The sequence below is a fragment of the Ornithorhynchus anatinus genome, chromosome 3, assembly GCF_004115215.2.
Source record: "Ornithorhynchus anatinus isolate Pmale09 chromosome 3, mOrnAna1.pri.v4, whole genome shotgun sequence".
Classification (NCBI taxonomy): Eukaryota; Metazoa; Chordata; class Mammalia; order Monotremata; family Ornithorhynchidae; genus Ornithorhynchus; species Ornithorhynchus anatinus.
The window spans coordinates 40,719,788-40,738,882 of record NC_041730.1 but is presented as its reverse complement, the minus strand read 5'-3'; the positions used below and the strand labels follow the sequence as shown (position 1 = coordinate 40,738,882).

Here is a 19,095-nt window from a genome sequence, read left to right as displayed (position 1 = left end):
CGTAACTAGCAGACAATTACTCCCCTGCCTTTCAAAGCCTTATTGGAGGCATATCTCCTCCGAGAGAATTTCCTGATTGAACCCTCCTTTCCTCTTCTCCCACTCTCTTCTGCATCGCCCTGACTTGCTCCCTTCATTCATTCCCCACCCAGCCTCACAGCACTTATGTATATTTCTGTCATTTATTTATATTAATGTCTGTCTCCCCCTCTAGGCTGTTAATTCATTATGGGCAGGAAATGTGTCCGTTTATCATGTATTGTACTCTCCCAAGAGCTTAGTACAGTGGTCTGCACACAGTAACTGCTCAATAAATACGATTGAATGAATTGAATGAATGAAATTCTGGCTGTTGGCTGGTTGGTAAGAATTGGGATACAATTTGGGATCAGTAGAGAGCCCTTGGGAAGCTAGGGAACGCTACACAGACACCCTATAATTGTCCGATAAGGACTTGCTGCTCAGGAGGCACAAGTTTGCAGATTGGGCCCTTGACCTCCATGTCCCATTTCCATTTGTGCCCAGTGCAATTTATCACTCATATAGTTCCCCATGTTTTACCTCTGTCCTGGAAAACACATGGCTAAGCGCAGTAGGTGATTTTTCAGTTGGAAAAGAAACACTCCCCAAAAAGCCATCCCAAGATTGCATCGCCTAGCTGAGCCTTAACTAGATGACGAGTGATGAGCATCTGTTGAAAAGTCAGAGGAAAACGTTTGATTAATAATCACCTTCCTCCTGCCATACAAACTTCTGAGCACCGAACTGATTTGAGACTGAAACTGGAGCCCATTAAATAATCTGTGTTCCCTGTCTCTGGTCTTAGTTAGAGCAGCTCATTTGCAAGAAACAGTAATTGGGTTTTGAATACACATAATGTGTTAATTCTCCCCCTCTTCAGGGGACTCTTCAATTGCAACTGCTGGCTTCACAGGCTGGAGCTCTCAGATACACTCTGATAAATGAAGAGAGAAAATGTAAGACTCCGTATGCAGAGATTTAGCAGGAGCATGGCCTGGTGAAAAGAACAGGGACTTGAGAGTCAGAGGACTTGGGTTCTGATCCTAACTCTGCCACATGTCTGCTGTGTGACCTTGGGCAAGTCACAAAACTTCTCTGTGCCTCAGTTCCATCAACATCATCATCATTGGTATTTATTGAGCGCTGACTAAACGCAGAGCACTGCACTAAGTTTTGAGAGAGCACAATACAACAGAGTTGATAGACACATTAGGACAGTGCTTTGCACACAGTAAGTGCTCAATAAGTATAACTGAATGAACCTTGCCTGCCCACAGTGAGTCAGCTGTTACAGTCACCTGATAAATGGAGGTTAAGACCGTAGTCCCCACATGGGACATGGACTGTGTCCAACCTGATTAGCTTGTATCTACCCCAGCACTTAGTACAGTGCCTGGCACATAGTAAGCACTTTACAAATACTGTTAAATTAAAAAAAAATACAGAGTGGAAGTTTGAGGTTGTTGAGTGACAATGAGTGTCACTGTCCAGCAGGGAGAATTATTTTCGAAGCTTTGATGGGCCTGGGAAATTTCCACTTTTCCTTCAGCTCCACCCAGTCTGAGTGGCAGAGAAGCAATGTAATCTAGTATAGCATGGTCCTGGGAGTCAGAAGGACCTGGGTTCTAACCCCAGGTCTGCTACGTGTCTATGTCACCTTGGGCACGTCATTTAACTTCTCACTGCCTCAGTTACCTCATCTGTAAAAATGGTGATTAAGGCCAAGAGTGCTTACTATGTGCCAGGTACTGTACTAAGTGGTGGGGTAGATACAAGCTAATTGGGTTGGACACAGTCCTTGTCCCACATGGGGCTCATAGTCTCACCTGCCTGCTCTGTGACCTTGGGCAAGTCACTTTGACTCCCCTGTTTCTCAGTTATCTCATCTGTAAAATGGGGATTGAATCATACTCTTTCCTACTTAGACTATGAGCCCCATGTAGGACAAGGTCTGGGTCCAACCTGATTAACTGGAATCTATTCCAGTGCTTAGAACAGTGCTTGGCACTTAACACTTAACAAGTACCATCATTAAAAATGAGGCCAGTCCTAGGGGAGGTTTCCATAAGCTATAATGGATGAGTGGTCCAGAAGAGTTTATTAGCAAGTAAAGTTAGTGACCCGAGGGAGAATAGCTTGGGGTTTCAGAAGACTTGAGAATAATTTCAAATTTTGAACGAGACATCCACAAAGGGTTCTCAGGCAATAGTTTGTAATCACACCTTGAATTTCTGTAGTGCTTTGAGTTTCCAAAGAGCTCTTGTGTCACATCACATTTTATCCTCCCACCCGTCCAGTGAAATAGGGAGTCGTAGGAATTGTGATTCCTTTTTTCTAAGGAGAAATCTTAGGCTCCAAGTGCTTAAGAACTTGATGTTCACCCACCCTCACCCCCACAGCAAATATATATATACGTAAATATATATACATATATATATATACGTATATATATATTTATATTCATGTCTGTCTCTTCCTCTAGACTGCAAGCTCGTGGTGGGCAGGGAACATGTCCACCAACTTGGATATATTGTACTCTCCCAAGTGCTTATACAGTGTTCAGCACCAAGTAAGCACTCAATAAGCACTGGGAGGCAGAAGGACCTGGGTGCTAATCCTGGCTCTGCCACTTGCCCACTGTATGACTTTGGGAAAGTCACTTCACTTCTCTTTTTCTCAGTTACCTCATCTGTAAAATGGGGATTAAGACTGTCCCATGTGAGACATGGACTGTGCCCAACCTGATTATCTTGTCTCTACCCCTGCACTTAGTACAGTGCCCAGCATATATTAAGTGTTTAACAAATAAAAATAATTATATGCCATTGATTGATTGATTAAGTGACTTACCTAAGGTCACCAAGCAGAGAAATGGCAGAGCTGGGATGTTGTTGAATGTTAGATGATATATCATTCCCCAAAGATGGTTCCCAAGAGGCAACTAATACATGGTCACTTCAAGCTCCTACTGGCCCTTCTGCTGAGGACAGAATACTGGACCAAATATGCTGGTCAGATAGTGATGGTGTTTCTCAAGTTTAATCAATCAATAATATTTATTGAGCCCCTTCTGTGCAGAGCACTCTGCTAAGTGCTTGGGAGAGTGCAATACAACGTTCCATGCCTCCCAAGGAACTTACAGTCTAGAGGATGTTCAGAAAAGAAATTGGAAGCTAATCAACTTTTCACTAGATTGTAAGCTCCTGAAAGGCAGGCAACATGTCTACCAACATCATTGTTCCCTCCCAAGTGCTTAGTACAGTGTTCTACTCATGGTAAGCATTCAATAAATACCACTGATTAACTGATATCTGAAAGACAGAGATAAAGCAAACCATAGTGAAATTCAAATTTGTTCTTAACCAGTCTCACCAATTATTTCCTACCAGTAACCCCTCTTTGTAAATTTCCTAGAACAATGATTTCGTTTCTTAGTAATACAAGCCATGTTATTATCATTTCTATTCTTTAGATGAAATGTCATCTTTTTGAAACAAAGTGCTAATATGCTCAGGAGAATGTAAATTAGTTCCTTGCGGGCAGGGCTAGCATCAACTCTGTCATATTGATCTTTCCCAAGTGCTTAGTAAAGTGCTGTGCACACAGTAAGCCCTCAGTGATTGATTGTAAAGTACAAGATTAGTCACATTTCACATCCCAGAGCAAATGTCATAACGAAGAAAGATGGGGGTTTGGGAAAAAGAAGATGTCTTCTTTTAAAAGAGCAGATCCAGGGAGTCATTTAAGCATGCATATTACAAAAGGCATGGACTGGGACAGAAAAAAATTGAACAGAGGTCCGAGCTCTGATAGCAGCCGATATCAGATTATGGGTTAGTTTCTCAGTGAGCTGGAGATCAGTCGGCATTGGCTGAGAAAAGGATCCTTTTTTTCTTTTCATTTTTCTTAAATGCATTCTACATGAAGAAACCAAGCAGATTATTGATGAGAAGTGGCTCTTCTTATCTATTCTATTCAGTAAAACCATAAGTATTCTTTGAGAGGGGCAGCTGGTCTAGGCAGCCCAGGAGTCTGGCACTGAGTAATAATTATTGTGGTATTTGTTAAGCACTTACTGTGTGCCAGGCATTGCACTAAGCACTGGGGTGGATACAAGCAAATCAGGTTGGACACAGTCCCTGTCCCACGTAGAGCTCTCATTCTTAATCCCCATTTTACAGATGAGAGGACTGAGGCAAAGAGAACAATAATGTTAATAATGGTATTTGTTAAGCACTTACTATGTGCCAAGCACTGTTCTAAGTGCTGGGGTAGATTCAAAGGAATCAGGTTGTCCCATGTGGGGCTCACAGTCTTAATCCCCATTTTACAGATGAGGTAACAGGCACAGAGAAGTGAAGAGACTTGCACAAAGTCACACAGCTGACAGGTGGCAAAGGCGGGATTAGAACCCACAACCTCAGACTCCCAAGTCTGGGCTCTGACTTGCCCAAGGTCTGGGAGCAGATGAGTCACAGAGCCGGGATTAGAATCCACAACCTTCTGACTCCAAGGCCCGTGCTCCATCTACTACTCCGTAGTGACGGTAACTCAGGTCACTTCTTCCGATGAACGACAGTGGACCTCTACTAGCCCCAGAGCAGCCTCTGCCCCGTCATATCCCCTAAAGATGCCTGAGCTTTGAACTCCTCAGAACTGTCGGCTTTAGGGTTATTTCCAAGTAGGGACTCCTTAGATAAAGTGTGTCCTCCCATTGTTAGCCTTCTCTCTGCTACCCAGATGCCTTCCAAAGCAAACACTGACAGATCGGCTTCAGCCAATTATTCATTTATTCATTCAATTGTATTTATTGAGCACTTCATGTGTACTGAGTACTGTACTAAACGCTTGAGAGAGTACAACATAATAAACAGTCACATTCCCTGCCCTCAGTGAGTTTATGCCTTGGGACCATTCACAGTTCATGGTTTATACCATATCAATCCTCACCAAAAGTTTCTTATCTACCTGGAGAAAGGGATGGATGGGCAAGGAGACCATCAGAGTTACCTCCTCTGCCAAGCCAGTTTTTTTTCCAAAGCAATGGAGAAGCTGCGTGGTCTAGTGGATAGACCCCAGCCCTGGGAGTCAGAAGGACCTGGGTTCTGCTACTTGTCTGCTGAGTGACTTCACTTCACTTAATCTGTGTCTCAGTTCCCTCAACTGCAAAAATTGGGATTAAGACTATGAGATCCAAGTGGGACATAGACTGTGTTCAACCTGATTAGTTTGTACATACCCCAATGCTTAGTACAGTGCCTGGCACATAGTAAGAGCTTCACACATACCGTTTATAAAAAAAAAATGGAGCCACTGGGGTTAGATTCAGCATCAGGGCTGTTAGTCACCAGAGCCAGCTGAAACTCAACTCCAGTGTAAGAAAAAGTCCTGGAATAAGGGGTGCTGGGAAGACCTAATTCCCTTAGCCCTCTCCCTACCCTCTGCTGTCTCTTTGATTATCAACAGACTCAACCCCATCTCTTCCACTTCAACCCAAAGGCCTGGGCTACAAGCAGGACTCACTAGCCAAATGGTGACCCCAAAACAGCTTGTTCTTCTTGGGGGGCACACACTGGGAGGCAACAGTGAGGCAGCATTCTTGCTAGTCTTCTGTTCTGATGGAAGCCGCGAATCATTGTTTCTTTGGAACCAAGTCGACTTCCCTTGAAAGCTCCACATTTTCCACTCTGCTGCTTTTTTGAATTTCTCCAATTAAGCGACCTTTACTGATGGGAAGGAATTTAAAGAAAAGAAAGAAATTACCATTGTTTTGAGTGATTTTTCAGCTTCAGGAAGTAAATGAACTTACTTCATTGGTCTGGGTGGTATCTCCTGTTCCTGAAATAAGGGTGGTGAGAAGAGGATGTTTCACAGAGGCAAATTGAACCCTTGGGAGAAGATTGGAGTGCTTACTTCATTAGATTTTTCGGAAAGTCTACTGAATAGGGAGATACCCGAGCAGACTGAGAATATGCAGAGATGGATAATCTAATAATGGGCAAGTCACTAAACTAAGTACCAGAGAGATGGAGAGAGGAGAGTAGGGAGGGACAGAAAGAGGAAAGATTAGAAAAGGAGAGAAGAATGTGAAAGAGCAGAGTATTGTTTTTTTTTAGGAGGATCTGGGTTCTAATCCTGATTCCACCACTTGTCTGTTGTGTGACCTTGGGCAAGTCACTTCATTTCACTCACTGCCATAGTTACTTTAGCTGTAAAATGGAGATTAAATCCTAATCCCTCCTATTTAGTTTGTAAACCCCATGTGGGACAGGGACTGTGTCCACCCTGGTTAACTTGGATCTATTTTAGTTTTTAGAACAGTGCTTATTACATAGAAAGCACTTAATAAGTACCATAATAATAATAATGATCAGTATTATTACTATTATTATTTAATTTTAATGGTATTTGTGAAGTGCTTACTATGTCCTAGGCAGTGTATTAAGTGCTGGGGTAGATACAAGATAATCAGGTTGAATACACTGGGTTTATTTTTGTTTTTAATGTTCATATTGTTCATTCATTCAGATTTATTGAGTGCTAACTATGTGCAGAGCACCATACTAAGCACTTGGGAGAGTACATTATAACAGTACACACACACACACATTCCCTGCCCAGCCCTCTGCACATAGTAAGCATTCAATAAGTCCCCTTGATGATGATGGATTTGATTCTGCTTCTCCTTGGAGGATATTTGCAGCAGGTGTTGTTATTTTTATTATGATTATTGTTGTTATTCTTATTTTAATTCCCTGCCAGTCCATTTTCTTAAGAATACACTCAGAGGCAACTTTGGGTATCTTGGTGATGATCTGACTGACTTAGTTGAAAGGGACAGGACTGAACCTCCCATACTAACCTTGCAGCTCCCTCTAGACTGTAAACTCACTGTGGGTGGGGAACATGCCTCCAAATCTATTGTAATGTACTCTCCCAAGCGCTTAGTACAGTGCTTTGCACACAGTAAGTGCTCAATAAATACCACTGATTGACTGACTGAACGCAACAATTGCTGACTCTCCAAATGATTTTTGTCCCATCTCTTGACACTGCTTTTCGTACACCCTTTTAAAACATGGTTTACTGGTAGTGGATTTCATTTTTCTTCTTTTCTGACTTGGATCACTAACTTTTTTCTCTTTAGGCTAGGCCAACAGGTTTTTACTGCAGACATTTTAAGAAGAAATTCCCCTTTCGAAAACGGTCGCAGCCTGTACAGTTTAGAGGTTCAGTTGTTTCCTCCTTAGTCAGAATGTCATACCCATAAATTCTTCATCATATGAAGATTCCCTCTGGCCACTTGGTAAAGACAATAGAAGTAAAATATACAGTCCCTGCTCGCAAGAAGATTTTAATCAAAAGGGGGAGACAAGCAGATATCAATAGCCAAATCAGTCAATCAGTGGTATTTTGTTCAACGCTTACTGTGTGCAGAACACCGTACTAAGTGCTTGGGAGAGTACAATGAAACAAAGTTGGCAGACATATTCCCTGCTCACAGTGAGTTTGCAGTCTAGAGGATTAAATATACTATAAATATACTAGTCTGGAGGATTAATATACAGGGAAATCATTGAAGATTAAAGACACATAGCTCCACTGAAGTTGTGTTAAAAAAGAGGAATAAAGTAGAAAAAGCCCATGTTTGAGCTCCAGCTCTCACATTGGCCTACTGTGTGACCTTGGGCAAGTCACTTTACTTCTGTGGGACTCAAGTTTTCTCTTCTTTAAAATGGGAATAAGATAGATTGTAAGCCCTGGTTAGGACAGGGACTGTGTCCAATCTTGTGACCTTGTATCTTCTCCAGTGCTTTGCTTATGGTCTGGTTTTATGCTGTCGAGTCATCTCCGACCCATAGCGATGCCATGGAAACATCTCTCCCAGAACACCCCACCTCCATCTGCTATCACTGTGGTAGTGAATCCATAGAGTTTTCTTGGTAAAAATACAGAAGTGGTTTTCCATTGCCTCCTTCCACACAGTAAACTTGAGTCTCTGCCCTCGACTCTGTCCCATGCCACTGCTGCCCAGCACAGGGGAGTTTTGACTTGTAGCAGATTGCCTTCACTCGCTAGCCACTGCCCAAGCTTGGAATGGAATGGATATGCCTCTGCTTGACTCTCCCTCCCATAGTCAAGACAGGAAAAGTATTGGAAACTCTCCATGTGCGACCCTGAGAGGGGGTTTTGCTTATAGTAAGCCCTTAATAGATGCCATAATTATGGTTTTAGGTGATCCTGCAAATTGTTGACTCACTACCAAGACACTTTCAGTACTGTACACCATTGCTACCAAATAAAAATGAGCTGAAGGATGCAACTGATCTCCCTTCGTGAGGGAAAGAAGGAGGTAAATTCTGCCATCCCACCTTGGAAACACACGTTGATCCCTGATGTGCCCCCACCAAAGACAAATTTCCCCTACCCTCAAGGACTGGAAGCTGCCATAGTATTAGTAATAGTCCTTGGTCCATCACGTGTGCAAAAAGATAAATGCTCTGGAGAGTCCTATTATCCGTGTTGTTTTTCCTCAGTCACTTAAAAACCAATCAATACCAGACATCAGAATTCTACAGCAGGCCAAGCCAAAGAGTAAACCCAAGAAGAGAGGTTCTGTCTGTTCTGACTCACTACTTTAATCATGGGACTGAGGTGTGTAAACACATGAGGATCAAATTATACTACCTGATTGATCCTTGGTACTTCAATTTTATGATAATATTAATAAAATCCAATGGTGTACTGCTGACTCGAAGATGAATAGCAGTCATCCATCTCCACAGTCAACACATGCCGGGCACTTGCCGATTGGGGTTGGTATGGTTTCTCAAATCTTGTGACATATAAGCTTTGGGCCCGGAGCTGGCCTCTGGGAAATCGCTGAAGGAAACAGTAAAAGACAGATAGTGTCAGTAAAGTGGTGATAACAAAAGAGAAGTAGAGTAAAATAAAAATAGAGAAAGAATACATAAGAAAACCTAAAACACTTGGATTTATTCAGATCGGCATGGCCCTTGACATGGGAGCTGGGAAAATTTAGGGAATGGATGGGTCGATTTCAGAGCTTCGAAGCAGCATGGCTCAGTAGAAAGAGCACGGGCTTTGGAGTCAGAGGTCATGAGTTAGAATCCCAGCTCTGCCACTTGTCAGCTGCGTGACTGTAGGCAAGTCACTTAACTTCTCTGTAACTCAGTTACCTCATCTGTAAAATGGGGATTAAGACTGTGAGCCCCACGTGGGACAACCTGATTCCCCTGTGTCTACCCCAGTGCTTATAACAGTGCTCTGCACATAGTAAGCGCTTAACAAATACCAACATTATTATTATTATTATCTCTGAGGTGACAAGGAGTCAGTCAGTCAATGGTATTTATTGGGCTTTTTCTGTGTGCAGAGCACTGTGTTAAGTGCTTGGGAGAATACAATATAACAATAGAATGGACACATTGCCTGACCATGAGTTTATGCCTAGAGGGAGGGTCAAAGACCACGCCAAGGATTGACTAAGACTTGTCATTGCCTCCAAGCATGGCCTTTGGTACCGACAGGCCAGATGAATTAACATCTACCCCTGGGAAAGTCATTATCATCATCATCAATGGTATTTATTGAGTGCTTACTGTGTGCAGAGCACTGTACTAAAAGGTTGGGAGAGTGTAGTGAAACAGAATTGGTAGACACTTTCCCTGCCCACAGTGAGTTTATAGTCTAAAGGGGGAGAAAGACAGTATCGTTAAATAATTTCTAATATCTAATTTAGAGATATGTTACTGTACATGTATGTAATTTATAGATAGTGTTGTGGGGTTGAGCATGGGGACAAAGCAAGTGTCCAAAGGTCACAGATCCAAGTTCGTAGAAGATGCAGAAAGGAGAGGGAGGCAGAGAAAAGAGGACTTGATCAGGGAAGGCCTCTTGGAGGAGAAATGGACTTAATGAGGTCTAATGATGGTTAACCAATGGCCTAGTGGTTAGAGTGTGGGCTTGGGAGTCAGAAGGTCCTGGGTTCTAGTCCCGGCTCTGCCACTTGTCTGCTGTGTGACTGTAGATAAGTCGCTTCATTCCTCTGTGCCTGATACCTCATCTGTAAAATGGGGGTTACAACTGCAAGCTCCATGTGGGACATGGACAGTGTCCAAACTGATTACCTTAGAATGGTGCCTGGCACGCAGTAAGTGCTTAACAAATATCATAAAAAAAGAGAATAAATTATTGGAAAGCAAAGCAATAAGGCATCACACTGAGCAAGTCTTGCCAGACTAATTCAATTTCCTTCTGAGATAATGACAGACTACGTGGACAAGGGGGAAGCACTAAGCAGTGTGGCTTAAATGGACAGAGCACGGGCCTAGGAGTCAGAAGGACATGGATTTGAAACCACACATGCCTGCTGTGTGAGCTTGGGCAAGTCATTTGACCTCTCTGGTACCCAGGTAACTCATCTGTAAAATGGGGATTAAGAGAGTGAGCCCCATGTTTCCAACTGATCAATTTGTATCTACTCCCGTGTTTAGAGTGGTTCTTGGCACATAGTAAGCACTTAACAAGTACCATAATTATTATTAGATGGAATCTGTCTAGACTCAGTCAGGCTTTTGATTCCATTCCCTGTGATCTTTCTATTGACAATCAATCCATCAATGATGATTGGTTAAGCACTTACTTTGTGTCAAACACTGTCCTAAACTCCAGGGTAGATGCAAGCTAATTGGGTTGGACACAGCCCCTGTCCCACATGGGGCTCACAGTCTTAAGCCCCATTTTTTTTCAGATGAGGTAACTGAGGCTCAGAGAAGTGAAGTGATTTGCCCGAGGTTACATAGCAGACAAGTGGAAGAGCTGGGATTAGAAGAAATGGTATGGTGAATCGGCAGAGCACCGGTCTAGAAGCTGGAGGACCTGGGTTTGAGTCTCAGCTGTGCGATCACAGACAAGTCACTTAACTTCCCTGTACCTCAGTTTTTCCATCTGTAAAATTGGAGATTAAATCTTAAATCTGTGAGCTCCTTGTGGGACAGGTATTGTGTCCAACCTGATTTATTTTGTATCTACCCTAGCACTCAGAACAGTGCTTGGCACATAGTAAGCACTTAACAAATACCATAATTATTATTATTGTTATTATTATTATTAACCCAAGTCCTTCTGACTCCCAGGCCTGTGCTGTATCCACTAGGGCATGCTGCTTCTACTGAGCGCTTACTATGTACTGAGAACTGTACTAAGCTCTTGGGGAATTACAACACAACGGAATTAGCAGATACGTTCCCTGCCCATAGCCATCTTACAGTCTAAAGATAAGCTGGTAAAGCGCCATGTTGACCACACAGCTGCTAGGTGGAGGGACGTAAACCTGGTGGTGGGGAAGGAAGAAGGTGTTATCTCCCAGAAACTGGTCCTGTGACTGGCTCCGTCTCATGTCTTTGTCAGTGACTTGGGAAGGAGCCAAAGGGGATCGACTCGCTAGATTCACGTACGTTGTAGCCTAGTGAAAAGAGCACAGGCCTGGGAGTCAGAGAACCTGGATTCTAATTCCAGCTCTGCCACTTACCTGCTGAATGACCTTGGCCAAGTCACTTCACTTCCCTGAGCTGGGATTAGAACCCGGGTCCCTCTGACTTCCAGGTTCATGCTCTATCCACTAGGCCATGATGCCTCTCTATGCTTGACAATACCACGATAATTATTATGAGGGGATTGAGGCTAGAGAGTGAAATTGGGCCCAACTAAGCACAGTTTCAGCTGGCATCGATCCTCTTTTTTTAAAAAAAAATACTTGTTAAGCTCTAAAAGCATTAAGCACTGGGGTAGATACAAGCTAATCAGATTGGATCCAGTCCCTGTCCCACATGGGCCACACAGTCTTAATCTCCGTTTTACAGATGAGGTAACTGAGGCACAAAGAAGTGAAGCAACCTACCCAAGGTCACACAGCAAACAAGTGGCAGAGCCAAGGTTAGAACCCAGGTCCTTCTGACTCCCAGATCCGTGCTGTATCCACTAGGTCACGCTGTCCTTGAATCCAGCTAGGCTTTCCCCATTGGCTCCTTCCCAGGCCATCGATAGAGACGTGAGGTAGACCACGCTGCTTCTCCAAGCTCTTGGCTCTTTTTAGCCCTGGTTGGAAGCTTTGGGGGTCTCAGTGCCTCCCCCGCCCACCTCAGCCAGAAGCCCAGCGCCTCACCGACCCCCTTCTTTTCCATTTCCTCTCCTCAGATATCTCCGTGAGCCTGCTGTCGCTTATGGTGACAGCCTGTGGACTGGCTCTCTTCGGGGTGTCTCTGTTCGTGTCCTGGAAGCTCTGCTGGCTCCCTTGGCGGGACCGGGGCTTCTTCTCAGGGCCCAAGGACGACAATCAGGAGCCCCTCAACTACACGGACACAGAGACCAATGACCACGAGAACAGCGAGGACTATCTGGGTCACCCCACCTCCTTCCCTGAGCCCTCCATGAAGATCAGCCACACGTCCCCCGATATCCAGCTGGACGCCCAGGCGGGGACCAAGGAGAACTGCGTCCACAGCGTTCGTGTGCAGCGTCAGATAACCGAGCCCACCTCTTCCACCCGGTCAGTAGTCCGGGGTTTGAGGGTGGGGCATGGGACACAAATCTGGAGATCTCCAGACTGATGAGATGCAGTGTGGCTTGCAGGAAAGGCCGCCGTCAGTCAGTCAGTCGGTCAGCCGGTCAATCCTATTTAGTGAGCGCTTTCTGTGTGCAGAGTCCTGTACTAAGCGCTTGGGAGAGTACAATAGAACAGTATATTCATTCAGTCAGTCATATTTATCGAGAGCTTACTGTGTACAGAGCACTGTACTATGCGCTTGAGAGAGAACAATCCAACAATAAACAGATACATTTCTAGCTCACAACTAACTTGTAGTCTAGAGGGGACACAAACAATAATATTAATAAACAAGTTTCAGATATAATAATAATAATGTTGGTATTTGATAAGTGCTTACTATGTGCCGAGCACTGTTCTAAGCACTGGGGTAGACACAGGGGAATCAGGTTGTCCCATGTGGGGCTCACAGTCTTAATCCCCATTTTACAGATGAGGTAATTGAGGCACTGAGAAGTCTGGGCATAAGTCCTGTGGGGCTGGGACAGGGGATGAATAAAGGGAGCAAGTCAGGGTGATGCAGAAGGGAGTGGGAGAAGAGGAAAGGGGAGTTTAGTCAGGGAAAGCCTCTTGGAGGAGATGTGTTTTCAATAAGGCTTTGGAGGAGGGGAGTTGTCTGTCAGATTTGAGGAGGAAGGGTGTTCCAGGCCAAAGGGGCCGGCAGCATGATAAACACCTAGATAGTCTGGGGTTGGAGCGCGGGGACATGGGACACACATCTGGAGACCTCCAGACTGATGAGAGGCAGTGTTACCTGGCCGGTCAGTCACAGTCAGTCAGCCGGTCAATCCTATTTATTGAGTACTTACTGTGTGCAGAACACTGGACTAAGTGCCTGGGCGAGTACAATATAAACAGACATGTTCTCTGCTCCTAGCGAGCTTACAGTCTACAGTCCTGGGAGTCAGGGGATCTGGGTTCTAATCCCAGCCACGGTACTTGCCTGCTGGGTGATCTTGGAGCTGTACTAAAAAATTGTTGTTTTCCCAATCCTTCAGTGCCGGGATAAAGGGGTCCCCACTGAAGATTGGAGGTGGTAGGGTCAATCAGTTGTATTCACGGAGCACTTACTGTGTGCAAAGCATTGTGTTAAGTGCTTGGGACAGTACAATATAACAGAGATGGTAGACATGTTCTCTGCCCACAACGAGCTTACAGCCTATTATTATTATCAAGTGCCACTGAATCATTTCCAATTCATAGACTCCATAGTTATACTTTCTCCAGAATGTCCTGTCCTCTGCCATAATCTACAACCTTTCTAATGGTTCTTCAGTTATCGTGGTTATGGTCTCTATCCATCTAGCTGCTGGTCTGTTTCTTCCACCTGCACATAGTAAGCGCTTAACAAATACCAACATTATTATTCTACATTTTCTCTGGAATTTTCCTAGCATTAGAGTCTTCTCCAGAGAATTAGTCTTACAGCCTAGAGGGTCAAAATTAAGTTATGCCAGCAGAAGATTTCAGGAAGCTGAGGAAAAGGGGGCTAGAGAGCACTGGCTAGTGGTGGCTTTAGATACATAAAGCCCCATTGCCACCCCTAAATTTCTCTGACCATCTTTAGCCCTACTGAGTAGGCAGCACAGATGCTGATTGGTTCAGTGGGCAGTACAGTGCTCTGCACATAGTAAGCACTCAATAAATACGATTGAATTAGTGAATTCCTGAAGCAGGCACAGCACTTTCTGAAACCCAATCAATCAGTGATATTTATTGAGTGCTTACCGTGTGCAGAGCATTGTGCTAAGCTCTTGGGAGAGTTCAGTACAACAGAATTAGCAGCCCCGTTCCCAGCCCATGATGAGCTAACCAACATCTAGGCCGGATTAATCTAGGAAAAGAAGAATAGTAGCGAGAGATTTTTCATCACGGAGGTAAATGCTGTAAAAAATAGTGTGGGTTGTTTCAGAAATGTTTCCCTCACTTTATATATAGCATTTCATTTTTCTCTAAGGAATAAAGAAAATAAATCTAGCTGTGTCCTCTATGTATGTGTATGTGTGAGTGTGTGTATGTGTGGTGTGTGTGTGTATGTGTGTGTGTGTGTGTGTGTGTGTGTGTGTATCCTGGGCCTATTCTGACTTTACAGGGCAACTGTTTCCAGAAACAGTGTATTTGATTTGTGACATCTCCCAGGTGAAGTAGCAGTTTCAATCACAATAACCAAGCAACCCCAGGTACTAAATCTCACTGGTCCAGAGCTAAAAGCCACTCGTTTTTTTTCCCCGGGGAGGAATAAAAGTAAAGCAACCTTCTGATCGAATTGTTCCGGTTATCATCCCTCTGTGTGTTGAAAACCAGTACTTGCTAAGAATTGCAGGTGGGCAGCTAATTCGAGAGGACTGAGCTTTTATTGGCAATGATTCCATCTGCAACTGTAATTGCAGTGAATATCAGTGAATTGTAACTGGGGTGAATATCAAGTGCTTGAAGGGAACAGATCCAGTGCATAGGTGATGCAGAAGAGAGAGGGAGTAGGGGAAAGGAGGGCTAAATCGGGAAAGGCCTCTTGGAGATGTGATTTTAATAAGGCTTTGAAGGTGGGGAAAGTGATGGTCTGATATATATGAAGGGGGAGGGAGTTCCAGGCCAGAGGGAGAATGTGGGCAAAGGATCAGCGACAAGATAGATGAGATTGAGATACAGTAAGTTGGTGTCAGATGAACAAAATGTGTGGGACAGGGCTGTAGTAGGAAATCAGCATGGTGAGGTAGGAAGGGATGAGCTGATTGAGTGCTTTAAACTCAATGGTAAGATGTTTCCGTTTAATAAGCTGGATGGACAACCACTGGAGTTTTTTGAGGAGTGGGGAAATGTGGACTGAATGTATTTTTAGAAAAATGATCCAGACAGCCGTGTGAAGTTTGGACTGGATTGGGGAAGAGAGAGGAAGCCAGGAGGTCAGCGAGATGTAGTAGTCAAGGTGGGACAAGATAAATGCTTGGATCAGCATGGTATCAGTTTGGATGGAGAGGAAATGGTAGAGTCTAGTGATGTTGTGAAGGGAGAACTGACAAGATCTAGTGACAGATTGACTATGTGGGTTTAATGAGAGAGATGAATTGGGGATAATGTCAAGGTTATGGGCTTGTGAGAAAAGAAAGATAATGGTGTTTCCTATAGTGATGGGAAAGATGGGGGAGGACAGGGTTTGGGTAGGAAGATGAGGAGATCTGTTTTGAGCATGTTAAGACTGAGGTGCTGGCGGGACATCCAAATAGAGATGTCCTGAAGGTGGAAGGAAAGGTGAGACTGCAGGAAGGAGAACAATCAGGACTGGAGATGTAGATTTGGGAATTATCTGCATAGATTTAGAAATCATAGATTTGGGAATCATCTGTAAAATGATGAGGGACCAAGAAGTCAAATGATTCGCCTAAGGTCACCCAACAGGCAAGTGTTTGTTTTACGGTATTTGTTAAACACTTACTATGTGCCAGGCATTGTTTTAAGTTCTGGGGTAGATACAAGGTAATCAGGTTGGACACAGTCCCTGTCTCACAGGGGGCTCATAGTCTTAATCCCCATTTTACAGATGAGGGAACTGAGATGCAGAGAAGTGAAGTGACTTGCCTGAGGTCACATAGCAGACAAGTGGTGGAGCTGGGATCAGAACCCAGGTTTCCAGATTCCCAGGCCGGTAGTCTTTCCATGAGTCCATGCTGTTTCAGGCAAATTTGTATTAATGTCTGTCTCTCTCCACACCGTAAACTCATTGCCAGTTAAGGAACATCTCTACCACCTCTGTGGCATTCATTCAGTTAATCAGTTGTGTTTATTGAGCACTTACTATGTGCAGAGCACTGTACTAAGCACCTGGGAGAGTACAATGTAATTATATAACAGACACATTTCCTGTCATACTGTCCTCTCCCAAGCTCTCAGTACCGAACTCTGGTCGCAGGAAACATTAAGTACCATGGATGATTGTTGACGATGATGCTGTTGATGATGATGATGATAAGCAGCACAGCAATGGGGATAGAGCACGGGTCCAGAAGTCAACAAGTCTTGGGTTCTAATCCCAGCTCCTCCAGTTGTCTGCTGTGTGACTTTGGGCAAGTCACTTCCCTTCTCTGTGCCTCAGATACCTCATCTGCATAATGGGGAGTGAGACCGTGAGCCCCAAGTGGGACAAGACTGTGTCCAACTCAATTTTCACGTGTCCACCCTGGTGTTTAGTATAGTACCTGACACATAGTAAGTGCTTAACAAATGTCAGCATTGTTAGGATCCTGACAGTAACACGGATCTCTCTTCCCTCCCCTTTAAGGCACAATTCGATTCGCAGACAACTCAATCTCTCAAATCCGGACTTCAACATCCAGCAACTTCAGAAGCAGGAGCAGCTGACGGGGATCGGACGCATCAAGCCCGAGCTGTACAAGCAGAGGTCCGTGGATACAGATGACGGGCGGAGGACCAACAGCCGAGCCTGTGGGAGACTCAATTTCATTCTGAAATATGACTGCGACTTGGAACAGCTGATCGTGAAGATCCACAAGGCCGTGAACCTGCCTGCCAAGGACTTCTCGGGCACTTCGGACCCCTACGTCAAGATCTATTTGCTCCCCGACCGGAAAACGAAACACCAGACCAAAGTCCACAGGAAGACGCTCAACCCGGTGTTTGATGAAATTTTTTTATTTCCCGTCCCCTACAGTGGCCTCTCCACCCGGAAACTTCACTTCTCCGTCTATGACTTTGACAGGTTCTCCCGTCACGACTTGATTGGCCAAGTGATTGTGGATAATTTTTTAGACTTGGCTGACTTCCCAAGGGAGTGTCATCTTTGGAAGGACATCGAATATGTCACCAACGTAAGTATGGTGTCTTTGGGTTGGGTGGAGGGTGAATTTCTGGCTCTCTCTTGCAGTCGTCTCTTTAAACTAGCTTCGGAATGGGCCAAACTCATTCTACCGACAGTATGTTGTTTCCTGTTTTTCCTTTTTAACTGTATTTTTAAAGTGCTTACAGTGTATCGAACACTGTTCTAAGTGCTGGGGTACATACAGAGAAGCGGCCTGGCTTAGTGGATAGAGCTTGGGCCAGGGAGTCAGAAGGAAAAGGGTTCTAATCCTGCCTTTATCACTTATCTGCTATGTGACCTTGGGCAAGTCACATAACTTCTCTGGGCCTCAGTTACCTCATCTGAAAAATGGGGATGAAGACTGTGAGCCCCATGGGGGACAGGGACTGTGTCCAACCTGATTAATTTGTAACTACCCCGGTGCTTAAAACAGTGCTTGGCACACAGTAAGTACTTAACAAGTACCATAATTATTATTATTATTATACAAGTTAATTAGATTGGACACAGTCTCTGTCCCACATGGGGCTTACAGTTGTGTCTAGGTGTTCTTTTACCTTTGCGATCAATGGACCGGAAGCACCCTCAGGCATTAGAGTGTAAGCCCGTCACTGGGCAAGGATTGTCTCTATCTGTTGCTGAATTGTACATTCCAAGCTCTTAGTACAGTGCTGTGCACATAGTAAGCACTCAATAAATACTATCAGATTAGAGAGGCCTGTTTAGGGCTCTGGAAGAGGAGGAAAGCTAAGGAAAGGGTGGGGACACCTGATAATTCCCCTCCACCCGGATATTCACCTCCTTCCCAACTGGAGATTCCCATCTCCCCTCCTCTCTGCCTCCTGTCTTTTTCTGTGACTCTGCGATTTTGCTGACTGGATCGTGACATCTTCTCAGCTTTAGCCTGCATGTGGTAGTCCTTCCAAGCCTTTCCCCACTCCAGGAGTAGAGTTCCCATGACCCATCCTCCCTCAAAACTCAAAACATCGTGGCCCAAGCTAGCACCGTCAGCAGGAAGCTAGAGCTTTATAACCCAACCATAACGAGAAACTTTTTTTAAAAAGGATGTCAGAGCTCAGAAAACAGAGAAGTCAAGTGACCACTGCTGTTTATGTCTCAGGATACCGGTGATGTGTGTTGAGGTGAGAGCACTCCAGGACTTAGAGGTCACCAGGTAATAGAAAGTATCTCAGGTCCTTCCGAAACAAGTACCTACTCTTGGTTTCTTTCTGCTTATTCACTTTTCTAGCTCCAAAACGGTTTTCCCATTACCTCTTGGCCTTATCCATGTCTGATTCCAGTGAAGGTTTTGTCCCGAGCAGTTCTCATTTGGCTTCCGTGATTCCAGACACAATTCTGGAGGAATGGATGGGTGTTTAAAGCAGACTTGTACTTTCTGGGACCTAATAATAATAATACTAATAACTATGGTATTTGTTATGTACCTACTATGAGCCACCAACTATCCCTATGTGTCAAGGTAGAGTCAAGATAATCAGGTTAAACACAGTCCCCGTCCCTGATGGGGCTCACATTCTTCTTTCCCATTTTACAGATGAGGAAACTGAGGCACAGAGAAGTTAAGAGACTTGCCCAAGGTGACACAGTAGGCAGTTAATATCTGCATCCCTCT

The 19,095-nt window shown here is 44.4% G+C and overlaps 1 protein-coding gene across 3 annotated transcripts in view; it reads left to right on the top strand.

Annotated features, from left to right (window-relative positions):
* The window catches only part of SYT9 (synaptotagmin 9), a 90,963-nt gene that overhangs the window by 22,053 nt on the left and 49,815 nt on the right, over positions 1-19,095 (top strand). For all 3 annotated transcript variants that reach the window (XM_029061426.2, XM_029061425.2, XM_029061424.2), the window contains exons 2-3: positions 12,241-12,592; positions 16,926-17,472. In XM_029061426.2, the coding sequence (XP_028917259.1) occupies positions 12,241-12,592; positions 16,926-17,472 (899 nt within the window). The remainder of the gene's footprint in view (positions 1-12,240; positions 12,593-16,925; positions 17,473-19,095) is intronic.